Genomic DNA, 13,497 nt, shown 5'->3' with positions numbered 1-13,497 from the left:
CATAAGGTCGACCATATCAATTCTTCACCCATCTAATGGCCCTTTGACCTGTTGCTCTTCAATTTCCAAGCTGCGTTCCTTCCTCCTCTATGTTATCCTGCTCTGTAATGTCGGAGTCACCTATAGATCAAAATTATTCTGTGTTCCAACACAGTACGAGATCACTTATGTCCATTGTGAAATGGCTTGTGCTATTACTGGAATCTCTTTTCCTGAGTCATGCCGACACGGTCTTTAGCAGAGAGCAACTTTGCTCAGTGGGCTTTCTAGGCTAAGGCCCCCTGTGTTACAGGGTAACCTGTTTTAGGTTTCCTCTAAAAACTCTCCAAATGGAGATCAGATTTGAATTCCATAGTTAGAGGGCGTTTGATTTCACCTTTCTGAAAACATGCCAATAGAGTCATGGTGTGAATAAGTAGCTTGAAATTGAGCTCCTTATTAGTGGTAAATAAAACTAGCGTGTCCTGTCTCTAAATTTAGGTTGCCTGAATGATATTGTTGTGGGATTTGGATCCAAGATAAGCTTCCCTCGTATGCCGATCAAAGTATTTTTTTTTAATAGTGCAGTGAGTCTTGTCTTGTCTGGAAAGAAATTTCAGTAAGGTATGACTGAATGGGATATAAATTTTATGAGGAAAGATTTTAATTCATACTACTAATGCCTAAGCAACTTTTGTAAAATACCCAAACTAGTTTAGTTAAGCATGCTACTATGTTGGTAAAAATATCTCTCAGTTATGATTTTATTTAGTTGAATCTAAACAACTATTAGCAGTGCGTAAGGACAACAGATACAGTACATGGGTCAATGACGTGATGCTCTTTTTTTGGTCCGGATATATTAAGTTATTCAAAAATACAATGAAAATGCAATTCATACAAAACAATTACTTGAATAGACCTATACTAAGATGAACATGTTTACATTTCTGAGTTCAAGGTCATTTTAATATTTTTTTTCTGGGGGTTACAGTAAAAAATGGCTAAGTGGGGGCCTGGGTAGCTCAGCGAGTAAAGACTCTGACTACCACCCCTGGAGTGCTGAGTGACTCCAGCCAGGTCTCCTAAGCAACCAAACTGACCCGGTTGCCAGGGAGGGTAGGGTCACATGGGGTAACCTCCTTGTGGTCGCTATAATATGGTTCGCTCTCGGTAGGGCATGTGGTGAGTTGTGTGTGGATGCTGCGGAGAATAGCGTGAAGCCTCCACACATGCTATATCTCCATGGTAACACGCTCAACAAGCCATGTGATAAGATGGATTAACGGTCTCAGACGCGACTGAGGCAACTAAGATTCGTCCTCCGCCACCCGGATTGAGGAGAGTCACTACGCCACAACGAGGACTTAGAGCGCACTGGGAATTGGGCATTCCAAATTGGGGAGAAAAAGGAGCAAAAATAATAATAAAAAATATGTTTTATAAAATTGGCTAAGTGGTATAACTGTCAAGAGACAGTATAAAATAAAATAATAAAGACTTGAATAGTCTTAAAGTATTCAGTGAAACATTTTTGTTTTGAAATAGTATTAATACTTGAAATACTTTTGTCCATCAAATCAGAATCAGTTAGCCACTGATATTGTGCAGGTAGCCACAATGTGTGTTCGACTTTATCTAGCGCTGCGCAGACTGAAGCAGTGCATGTCAGTTCTAAATTTTGTCCAACTTGAGATGGCGCCACCGCCATTAAAGGTCATTTTTTTAGCATATGAGATATTTTGACATTTTCATAAAAAGGCACATTTTGTTCAGGTCAAATTAAGTAACCCTAAGAAAAGTTTATGATGTTATAACTCAAAAATCCATGATATTTATAAAAACTATATATACATTGTATCTATATGTTTGATAAGTTGTGTACTCTCAAATGTATTCAAGGTCCAAGGAACATATTTTAATACTTTTTACACCACCTGACATTTTTAAAGTCACAGTTTTCTTTTTTTTTTATTTTTATTTTTTTAGAAAATTCTAAAAAATACAATTTATAACAAAATATTTGAAATCAGCATGGACACAAAGATTGCATTTTAGAGGATTTTTAGTGCGTAAGGTCTTTTAAATCCATTGACACATTTTACACCATTAACATCTATCTTGGGTAATCCAATTACAAGTTGAGAGCACAAAATACAGATGTACATAGATGGGGTCCAGAGCATCTTGGAAACCTATTGTGGTTACATTTTTCAAACCACGTTTGCAGGTGGTCAGAGACACATATGGCCACATCGCATTCGTAGTGTAAATACTAACGTGTCCTAATGCATTTCAGACAACATTGAAACTCAAGGACTTTTATCGTAACCCTTTTGTGATGTATAGTGATATAAAAATCTCGAAATTTTGAAATCTGATTGCAAGTGGTCACTGGAGACATATTTGAGACGAACGTTAGTACCAAGTGTAAATGGAAATCATGGCTGACCATTAGTGGTTGGATAACCCAAGACAAATTTTAATACCAGGCGTAAACAGCCTCTTCCATTGCCTGTATTGTGTTTTTAGGGTAAGGGTTTGGATGCTTACCGTAGCCTGCCTCGTGATGCTGTCCCCTGGGTGACACCATTTCAGAGGGAGAACGCCCGCTCATCTCTCAGTGCCAACCATCCCTTGGTGGACCGATGGCTTGAGCATCAAGAACAGGTACTGTACTGTACGGTGTACCCAAAGCACCAAAGACTGCCATGAGTGTTTCATGCTTAACTCATTTAAACCTTGCTGGTCTTCATTGACTTGCAAATTCTTTTGTTGGGTTTGTTGTCTGAGAAGACTCAGGAGTCGAGACATTTTTGAAACTATGAATTCAAAAAAAAAAAAAAAGAATAGAGACGGTGAAAAAAATGGGAGAAAATGACTCCCATGTTGTCGGATGATGATTTCTCTAAACTCACAAATTAGGGCCACAGTCTCCATAGTCGCCTTTGAAATTCAGCTCTTTGTCAAGGCATTGGAGGAATCGTCTAAAGGTGTTTGGGAGGTGTTTTGAATTTCTCTCCCTCTCGCTGCAAGAACAGAAATAAAACAGAGCAGTGAAAGAAGGAGATTGAGATGTTCGAGGTGCATGGCATGCTACGGGGAATTCACTTATTAATTTTCACAATCAATTTTCTTGAACCGCCAGCATCTATTTCACTCTTTTACCCCACTTTTCTTTCGTTGCTCCATTGTAATGGTCATGACAGAGGTTTGGCTGCTTGTTTGCAATTCAGGTGGTCGTGGTTTCTCATTCTCCAGCAATTTGACTTCCCTCACTGAGAAACCCCCTACCCCGAAAGGCCTGTGGCACAGAGTCGTGCATCATCATTAAGAAAGTCGTCTTGCATGGAGGGGCCTCTGGGTTGGATGTTGGGCTGTTGGCGGGTTGAAAGCAGCAGTCATTCAAGGTCTGGGCTCAACCTGACAGACTCATTCAATTAAGCCTCAGTCTATCACAATTTAGCCTGACCCCCCAGGTCTTTCACACACCCCGCTCTCACTCAAGCTACACAGTCATAGCACCTCTGCCCTCTTCTCTTATTTCTCTTGGCCTGCTTTCCAACCTTTTCCATTCCACTTCCTTCTTTAGCAGGAAGTGGTTATTTGAAATGACAGGCAGATTTCAGGACATATGCAGAGGTTGTGTTGCTGTTCAAGCACATTACCACATTAACACGTATATTTAGCTGTCTAATTGACGGCATACCATAGACATTTTTTTAATATGAAGATTATTATAATGACTACAGACTTAACCAAACCCCAACCCTATGCCCTGAAGAAAACATTTTATTTATTTATTTATAAATAGTCATACATAGAATGCTTGTAGTGTAGCTAAAGTTCTTTTTAAAGTCTCTTGAATTTGCTTAGCTTTTGTTCCTCTTTAGAAGTGGCTAGCTTATCTTACTGCTTGCCCAACATCGCCCAATGCAGTAGATATGCAAAAGAATATTTAAGTTACACACTCCTGGTATTTCACATTCACTCAGACTGTCTCATAGTATTGTAGTTGTCCCCACTGGCTTATCACAAAGTTCTAAGCAATTATGTCTTTATTGCTATCTTAAATATCCATTTAATCTTCCATTTCCCCTTCACTTTTATTGACTCTAATTGTTTTGTTGCCTTCCCTCTTTACAGCAAACTCTCTGTTCGATATAGCCTCCATTCTATTTGCATGATGCTATGGCTTTTTTTTATATAGACCTTGAGTAAGCTACTTAATTAAGCTTGGCTATTTTCTCTTTATTAACCATGTCAGGCATTCTGAAGTATGCATTTTAAACAACTTGCAAGTTCTGGCTTTTCTGCAGACACAAGTCTACTTTCCTTTCTTGTTGAAGTCACTGTTTGCTTGGTTTTAGTTTAGTTTGGAAAATAATGAAGGCTAGGAAATGTCTTGGTTACTGTTGTAACCTCCGTTCCCTGATGGAGGGAACGAGACGTTGTGTCGATGTAGTGACACTAAGGGTCACACTTGGGAGCCCCAAACACCTCTGATATTTGAGAAAAGGCCAATGAAAATTGGCGAGTACTCCCCAGGACATACGGGCATAAAAGGAGCCGGCTTGCAACCACTCATTCAGGTTTGTGCTGAGGAGCCGAGACAGAGTCCCAGCCATTTCAATGGGTAGTTCAGTGTTGTAGCAAGAGGGACACAACGTCTCATTTCCTCCATCAGGGAACGGAGGTTACAACAGTAACCAAGACGTTCCCTATCTGTCACTCACTCGACATTGTGTCGATGTAGGGGTCCCTATACAAAATGCCACAACCAGCTGAAAATGGACTGGCGGTGCAGGCAGGCCACTGCGTGCCTAGTAGCAAGTGCACTCGGCCCCCACGTAACCTTCCCAATACCCCATGTACGTCGCAAGGTCCCTCGTACCCAAGGGGGGGGGGACAGAACGTACTTACAATGGGAACAGGCCACGCCAGCCGCTTCGGCCTTTTCTCTTCTTTTTCTCCCACAAAAAATGAAAAATCATTCAGCTGGGGCCAGATGTATTCGCTTCGGGGAAGGTGTTCTAAGACACCGCGGAGACCACATCCTGCCCGAAGGGTAGGTTAACATGTGGAGAATATGTCACATGGACTTACCAACTGGTGGTACACATGTGGAAAGGAGGGAGGGGAAAGGCACTGTGTGCAAGTGGTACACCTGGTCAGCTGCCTGCAAACTTACCTGTTCGTACCTTCCAACACACGGGACAAAACTGTCTCAACCCGGAGATTAAAATCTCGCAAATGTATTGGGTGTCACCCAGCCCACTGCTCTACAGATGTCTGCTAGATAGGTGTCGTTCGCCAAGGCCCAGGAGGATGCCACACTCCTAGTGCAGTGTGCTCGTACTCCCAGTGGGGACGGCACGCCCTGGGCCTGGTATGTCAAGGCGATGGCATTCACGATCCAGTGGACCATCCTCTGTTTGGAGACAGCCTTCCCCTTCCGCTGTCCCCCAAACAGACAAAGAACTGCTCAGAGCGTCTAAAGCTCTCCATGCGGTCCAAGAAGATACGCAAAGTGCATACCAGATATAGCAACGACAAGGCTGGGTCTGCCTCCTCCCGGGGATGTGCTTGCAGGCTCACCACCTGGTCCCTAAAAGGGGTAGTGGGAACCTTGGGCACATAGCCCGGCTGGAGCCTCAAGACCACATGAGAGTATGCCGGACTGAACTCCAGGCTCGTATCGCTGACAGAGAAAGCCTGCAGGTCCCCAACCCTCTTGATGGAAGTGAGTGCAGTCAGGAGGGCCGTCTTCAGGGAGAGGGCCTTTAGCTTGACTGACTCCAGAGGGTCAAACGGGGCTCTCCGCTGGCCCAGCAGGACCATGGAGAGATCCCACGAGGGAACAAGGCGCGGCCTAGGAGGATTCAACCTTCTAGTGCCTCTAAGGAACCTGATGATCAGGTCGTGCTTCTCCAAGGACTTACGATCCTCCTGCAGGAAGGAAAGCACCGACCTGACTGCACATCTCTGGGGGTCTTCACCTCGGGAAGAACACCAATTCGCGATCAGACGCCACTTCAAGGCATATAGCTGCCTCGTAGAGGGAGCCCTGGCCTGAGTGATAGTGTCTACCACTGCTGGTGGTAGCCCACTTAGGTCTTCCACGTCCCGTCCAGGGGCCAGATGTGGAGATTCCAGAGGTCTGTGCACGGTTGCCAAATCATGCCCCGTCCCTGAGAATGGAGGTCCTTCCTCAGGGTAACTTGCCAGGGAGGGGCTGTTGCAAGGAGCGTGAGCTCCAAGAACCAAGTCTGAGTGGGCCAGTATGGTGCCACCAACACGACCTGTTCTTCGTCCTCCCTGACCTTGCACAAAGTCTGTGCAAGCAGGCTCACTGGGGGAAACGCATACTTGTGCAGACCCCGGGGCCAGCTGTGTGCCAGCACGTCTGTGCCAAGGGGGGCCTTCCGGGAAGCAAACAGGTCTACCTGTGCTTTGCCGATTCGACTCCAAATCAGCTGAACCACCTGGGGGTGGAGTCTCCACTCTCCCCTGAGCGTCACTTGCCGCGAGAGCACGTCCACTGCGCGGTTGAAATCACCTGGGATGTGAGTGGCCCGCAACGACTTCGGTTGCTGCGGACTTCAAAGGGCGGGCGAGTTGCGACATGAATGTAAACTGCCTTGGCAGTTTATGTACGCTACTGTCACCGTGTTGTCTGTCCAGACCAACACATGCTTGCCCTGGATCAATGGACGAAGCCTCCGCAGATCCAGTAATACTGGCAGCAACTCGAAGCAGTTGATATGCCAACGCAGTCAAGGTCCTGTCCTGGAGCCTGAGGCTGTGTGCCTGTTGCAAATGGCATCTTTAAAAAGATGCTTTCCGTCAGTGCTCACTCTTTTAGAGGAAATATTCTTTTTAAGTATATACTCTTTTAGCGTAGCTGCCGTAGCGCCCAGGGGCGTTCTCTGCACTTATCCATGTGAGAGGGGGAGAACCAACTGCAATGCGCCATATATCCAACAGCTTACAATACTTTGTCGAGATGAATGGGAGGGCAGTAAATTCATCGACACCGCTCGGCTCCGAAGAACAAATCTGAATGAGTGGTTGCAAGCCGGCTCCTTTTATACCCGTATGTCCGGGGGAGTGGCATGCAAATTCTACTCGGCAATTTTCATTGGTCTTTTCTCAAATATCAGAGGAGTTTGGGGCTCCCAAGGGAGACCCCTAGTGTCACTACATCGACACAACATCGAATGAGTGACAAATAGGGAACTGAAAACTGAGGTTTCAAACTTAAACAAATTTGTGCGGACATAGCCTCTGTATAGTGTTCCAAATCAGTTACTAATGAGATTGCATTCAAATTAGAAATCTGCCTTAGAAGATAGATGCCTAGGCACTAGGTAGCAAGGCAGCTCATTAGGTTTTGGAACTAGGTTTCCTTTCACTGCCTTAAAAATTATGGGCAATGTGAGTGACATCAAGTAAATCTTTGTCTTGGCGGGTTAATTGATACATCGCACCTTGGCATTTTGCTTAAATTAGATTGAGATTCAAAATTCTGCACACACACACTCCCACCCAAAGCCACCCACCCATACATTTACATGAAGACAAAAGAGGTGAGAAAGAAAGACGAGGTCTTTGAAGTGAAAAGAAAGCAGTTAGCTCTTATTTATTTATCACAAGGTGTATCCGGTGCTATTTTTTCATGTTTTATTTGGCAAACTCTGACGATTATGTCAGAAACAGTTACAGCACCTTCTGTGTCCTTCTGAACATCACAATGAGTGGGCCTCTGGCCTTTCTCTGTAAGGAGTCAGTAATGAGCACTGGTTGTGTTGAGGTAGTGAATACTTAATTGTTTTCAGGATTGCATTTTGTTGAATGTATGACAGGCTGAGAAATAGAAAGAATTTATTTAAAGGCATAGTTCAGCCAAAAATTAAAGTTCTGTCATCATTTACTCACCATCGTGTCAGTTTAGCAGTAACTTAAGCAGAAAGTTGATGCTGATCGTTCCCTTACAAAGAAAGCACATAGCTCTCAAATCTCATTCACTTTTGTGTGTTATTCAAAAATGCCATGTGAAGATTCATCACCCCAGATTTGATGTCAGTGATGCCCAACACTAATGGTTCTCGCATGGGACATGACCAGTGTTGGGTATAATATGATTACAATGTAATTAGTTACTGGAATCTAAGTACTTTTAACACCAAAAAGTAGTGTACATTATATTTTAAATTCTCGTAATGAGATTAGAGTTTCTGACTTTTAATTAAGTTAATTACTTTTAAAGACATTGTCACTGTATGATTTAATTGTGGAATATAGAATATGGATATGGATTCATTCATATGGAAATGACCATGTCAACTTCTCATTTTGCGTTCCATGGAAAAAAAGTCATATTGGTTTGGAACAAGGGTAAATGGTGAAAAATTATCATTTTAAATATTTAAATAAATAACTATTTATTTAAATACCCTGTGTTGTGTCAAACAGCTTGACCATGCTAGTGCTCTCACCCACTTGAGTTTACATCTCAAAAGACTACTTAGTGTAATTCACTACAGCTGTGTAGTAAACCCCTAGACACCCCAAGGGCACAGTGGGTTGCCCATGGTCACATGAAATGGAATTTCAAGGACATCCTTTTCAAACACACAGTAAAATAGTTGTTGTCTTTCCAACTTCTTCCGCAACACACCACAAATCAGTGCTTGTTTTGTGTCGTCCTGGACATGATGTATATTATCCAAGAACCCTCAAAACGTGTCCCTGGTTTGTTCCACTTCCATGCTCTCGCCCTTTATCCCACTTGATTCTTGGGCTCTCTTGAGGTGCCAGTGCCCCTTTCCATTGGAAATTGAAAGAGTGGCATTACTTCTTAATTTTTAAAGCTCTGCTTGTAAATTATATTCACCCTTTGCTAAATAGAAAGCACTACAACTACACATTATATGATGTTTTTCCTTTTGAATTCCATTGTTTTTTGGAAATGTACAGTAATTTAAAATCAAATGATTGCAACATGCTCCCAAAAAGTTGGGACAGTCAAGTTTTTACCACTGTGAAACATCACCATTTCTTCTAATAACACTTATTATGCATTTAGGCACTGAACACACAAGTTTGTTAAGTTTAGAAAGTGGAATTTTCCCCCAATCATCCATCATGTAGGTCTTTAGCTGCACAATTGAATGGGGTCTTCATTGCCATATGGTGTGCTTCATAATGCACCACACATTCTCAATTGGAGACAGGTCAGGACTGCAGGCAGGCCAATCTAGCACCCACATTCTCTGCTTACACAGCCAAAGCACCAGTCGGCAGTGCTTCTGGACAGTGTTGATGTAGGGCTTCTGCTTTGCATAGTATAGTCTTAAATTGCATCTGTGGATGCAGCGGCGAGTGGTGTTGACTAACAAAGGTTTACTAAAGTAATCCCAAACCCATGTTCATGATATCCATTACAGATGAATGCCATTCTTTAAGACAATGACGTCTGAGGGATCAGAGATCACACGCATTCAGAAATGGTTTCGTCTTGCCCTTTATGCACCGAGATTTGACCAGATTCCTTGAATCTTTTAACTATATTGTGCATTGTAGAGGGTGAAATATCCCAAATCCTTCCAATTTGTCTTTGGGGAACATTGTTCTCAAAGTGCTGGATTATTTGCTGAAGCATCTGTTGGCAAATTGACAAATCTCAAATCATCCTTGCTGTTTTTGGAGGCTCCCTATATACTATGACACGATTACCTCACCTGTTTAACATCTCCTGTTTCACATCGCCTTGTTATTTCAACTCATCAGATTGTTATAAGTCTTAAATTGCCTAACTTCTTGGAGCGTCTTGCAATCATCTGATTTGAAATTACTGTACAAGAAAAACATCATATAATGTGTAGTTGTAGTGCTAAAGGGTAAATATAATTTACAAATCACTCCTTTTAGTTTTTCTTAAAATTTTTCATACTGTCCCAACTTCTCCGGAATTGGGGTTTTATATATATATATATATATATATATATATATATATATATATATATATATATATACACTTTATTGCCAAAAGTGTTCGCTCATCTGCCTTTAGACGCATATGAACTTAAGTGACATCCCATTCTTAATCCATAGGGTGTAATATGACGTTGGCCCACCCTTTGCAGCTATAACAGCTTCAACTCTTCTGGGAAGGCTTTCCACAAGGTTTAGGAGTGTGTTTATGGGAATTTTTGACCATTCTTCCAGAAGCGCATTTGTGAGGTCAGACACTGATGTTGGAAGAGAAGGCCTGGCTCGCAGTCTTCACTATAATTCATCCCAAAGGTGCTCTATCGGGTTGAGGTCAGGACTCTGTGCAGGCCAGTCAAGTTCTTCCACACCAAACTCACTCATCCATGTCTTTATGGACCTTGCTTTGTGCACTGGTGTGCAGTCATGTTGGAACAGGAAGGGGCCATCCCCAAACTGTTCCCACAATGTTGGGAGCATGGAATTGTCCAAAATCTCTTGGTATGCTGAAACATTCAGAGTTCCTTTCACTGGAACTAAGGGGCCAAGCCCAGCTCCTGAAAAACAACCCCACACCATAATCCCCCCTCCACCAAACTTCACAGTTGGCACAATGCAGTCAGACAAGTACCGTTCTCCTGGCAACCGCCAAACTCAGACTCGTCCATCAGATTGCCAGATGGAGAAGCATAATTCGTCACTCCAGAGAACGCGTCTCCACTGCTCTAGAGTCCAGTGGCGGCGTGCTTTACACCACTGCATCCGACACTTTGCATTGCACTTGGTGATGTATGGCTTGGATGCAGCTGCTCGGCCATGGAAACCCATTCCATGAAGCTCTCTATGCACTGTTCTTGAGCTAATCTGAAGGCCACATGAACTTTGGAGGTCTGTAGCGATTGACTCTGCAGAAAGTTGGCGACCTCTGCGCACTATGCACCTCAGCATCCACTGACCCCGCTCTGTCATTTTACATGGCCTACCACTTCGTGGCTGAGTTGCTGTCATTCCCAATCGCTTCCACTTTGTTATAATACCACTGACAGTTGACTGTGGAATATTTAGTAGCGAGGAAATTTCACAACTGGACTTGTTGCACAGGTGGCATCCTATCACAGTACCACGCTGGAATTCACTGAGCTCCTGAGAGTGGCCCATTCTTTCACAAATGTTTGTAGAAGCAGTCTGCATGCCTAGGTGCTTCATTTTATACACCTGTGGCCATGGAAGTGATTGGAACACCTGAATTCAATTATTTGGATGGGTGAGCGAATACTTTTGGCAATATAGTGTATATATATATATATATATATATATATATATATATATATTATATATATATATATATATATATATATATACAGGGTTGGGGAGTAACGAAATATGTGTAATGGAATTACATATTTAAAATACAAAATAAAAGTAACTGTATTCCACTAGTTACAATTTAAATCATTGGTATTTAGAATACAGTTACATTCAAAAAGTATTTTGATTACTGAAGAGATTACTTTGCATTTTATTGTCATTTGTTTCATTAAATATTTAGTCCTTTCAGATGGAAAACATTTATACATATAAATGATGCGATCCAAAGTGCTTTTGCTCAGCAGTGAAACACTTTCTTATGATGTGTTACATTCATATGAGCAGACAGAGAAGTACATTTCAAGTAAGTTTGGAGGACAAGAAACAGAAATTTACGCTAAGCTAAAATGCTATTTCTAGCCATTTTACATGCACGTTACCAGGCACGATCATATTATTTTATTAAGAAAATTCACGTTGGATCATAATTTCTTTTTCCTTGTAAGACCTTTGATATTAGGGCAAAAATCATAGTCTTGATAATAATTTTTGTATTGTTTTCCTGTAAAAATATCTACAAATCCTTAAAACAAGATCAGTTTGATTTATCTTGTTTTAGAAACAACACTGCATAAGATATTTAGGTTTTTCAGAGAATGTATTTTTAACATGTGTTTTTTGTCTTACTGTACTGGCAGATTTTTTATAGTCAAAACAAGTGAAAAAAATCTACCAGTGCTGAACATATTTAGAATACGTTACTGACCTTGAATAATCTAACGGAATACGTTACAAATTACATTTTACAACATGTATTCTGTAATCTGTAGTAACCCTCCCAACCCTGTATACATATATATATATATATATATATATATATATATATATATATGTATATATACACAGTTAAAGTCAGAAGTTTACATACACTTAGGTTGAAGTCATTAAAAAGATTTAATATTAGCAAATTATAGTTTTGGGAAGTCGTTTAGGACATATACTTTGTGCATGACACAAGTAATTTTTCCAGCAATTGTCTACAGACAGATTGTTTCACTTTTAATTGACTATATCACAATTCCAGTGGGTCAGAAGTTTACATACACTAAGTTAACTGTGCCTTTAAGCAGCTTGGAAAATGTTAAGGCCTATCTTCAAACTCAGTGCCTCTTTGCTTGACATCATGGGAAAATCAAAAGAAATCAGCCAAGACCTCAGAAAAAAAATTGTGGACCTCCACAAGTCTGGTTCATCCTTGGGAGCAATTTCCAAATGCCTGAAGGTACCACGTTCATCTGTACAAACAATAGTACGCAAGTATAAACACCATGGGACCACACAGCCATTATACCGCTCAGGAAGGAGATGTATTCTGTCTCCTAGAGATGAACATATTTTGGTGCAAAAAATGCAAATCAATCCCAGAATAACAGCAAAGGACCTTGTGAAGATGCTGGAGGAAACAGGTTGACAAGTATCTATATCCACAGTAAAACAAGTCCTATATCGACATAACCCAAAAGGCTGCTCAGCAAGGAAGAAGCCACTGCTCCAAAACCACCATAAAAAGCCAGACTACAGTTTTCAAGTGCACATGGGGTCAAAGATCTTACTCTTTGGGGAAATGTCCTCTGGTCTAATGAAACAAAAATTGAACAGTTTGGCCATAATGACCATCATTATGTTTGGAAGAAAAAGGGTGAGGCTTGCAAGCTGAAGAACACCATCCTAACCATGAAGCATGGGGGTGGCAGCATCATGTTGTGGGGGTGCTTTGCTGCAGGATGGACAGGTGCACTTCAGAAAATAGATGGCATCATTATATTACATACATTATTGGAGTATTATTTAAGCTCAGTTATTAGCCTGGTTATTATGAAATTAATAATAATAATAATAAAAATAATAATAATAATTAAAACGTACTGTATGACTTTCTTCTATGGAACACAAATTGTGTAATAAATAATAGGTAATGGATAGTACTTATTTAAATACACAGTATCAGTAACACAGACACTTTGAAATTAAATGTTACCAAAAGCATAGTGGGGCTGTCAAGCTTTGAAATGGACAAAAAAGCACCATAAATGTACCATATAAGTAACATAAAAGTGCCATAAAATGTTCACAAATTTGCGGGGTGAAATATTTCTTTAAATGTTCACAGTAATTGGAGTTACTAAGGTCAAGTTGTCATTGTTGTCATATTAATGT

General features: G+C 41.3%; 1 protein-coding gene across 3 annotated transcripts in view; it reads left to right on the top strand.

Annotated features, from left to right (window-relative positions):
- LOC127431962 (partitioning defective 3 homolog) overlaps nt 1–13,497 on the top strand; it is a 687,732-nt gene that overhangs the window by 263,807 nt on the left and 410,428 nt on the right. For 2 of the 3 annotated variants that reach the window (XM_051682649.1, XM_051682648.1), the window contains exon 5: nt 2,512–2,649. The exons of the other annotated variant lie outside the window; for it this stretch is intronic. In XM_051682649.1, the coding sequence (XP_051538609.1) occupies nt 2,512–2,649 (138 nt within the window). The remainder of the gene's footprint in view (nt 1–2,511; nt 2,650–13,497) is intronic. 3 annotated transcript variants of the gene reach the window in all.

The sequence above is a fragment of the Myxocyprinus asiaticus genome, chromosome 41 (assembly GCF_019703515.2).
Source record: "Myxocyprinus asiaticus isolate MX2 ecotype Aquarium Trade chromosome 41, UBuf_Myxa_2, whole genome shotgun sequence".
NCBI classification, from domain to species: domain Eukaryota; kingdom Metazoa; phylum Chordata; class Actinopteri; order Cypriniformes; family Catostomidae; genus Myxocyprinus; species Myxocyprinus asiaticus.
The sequence above is the reverse complement of the archived record's forward strand: the minus strand, read 5'-3'. Positions and strand labels throughout refer to the sequence as shown.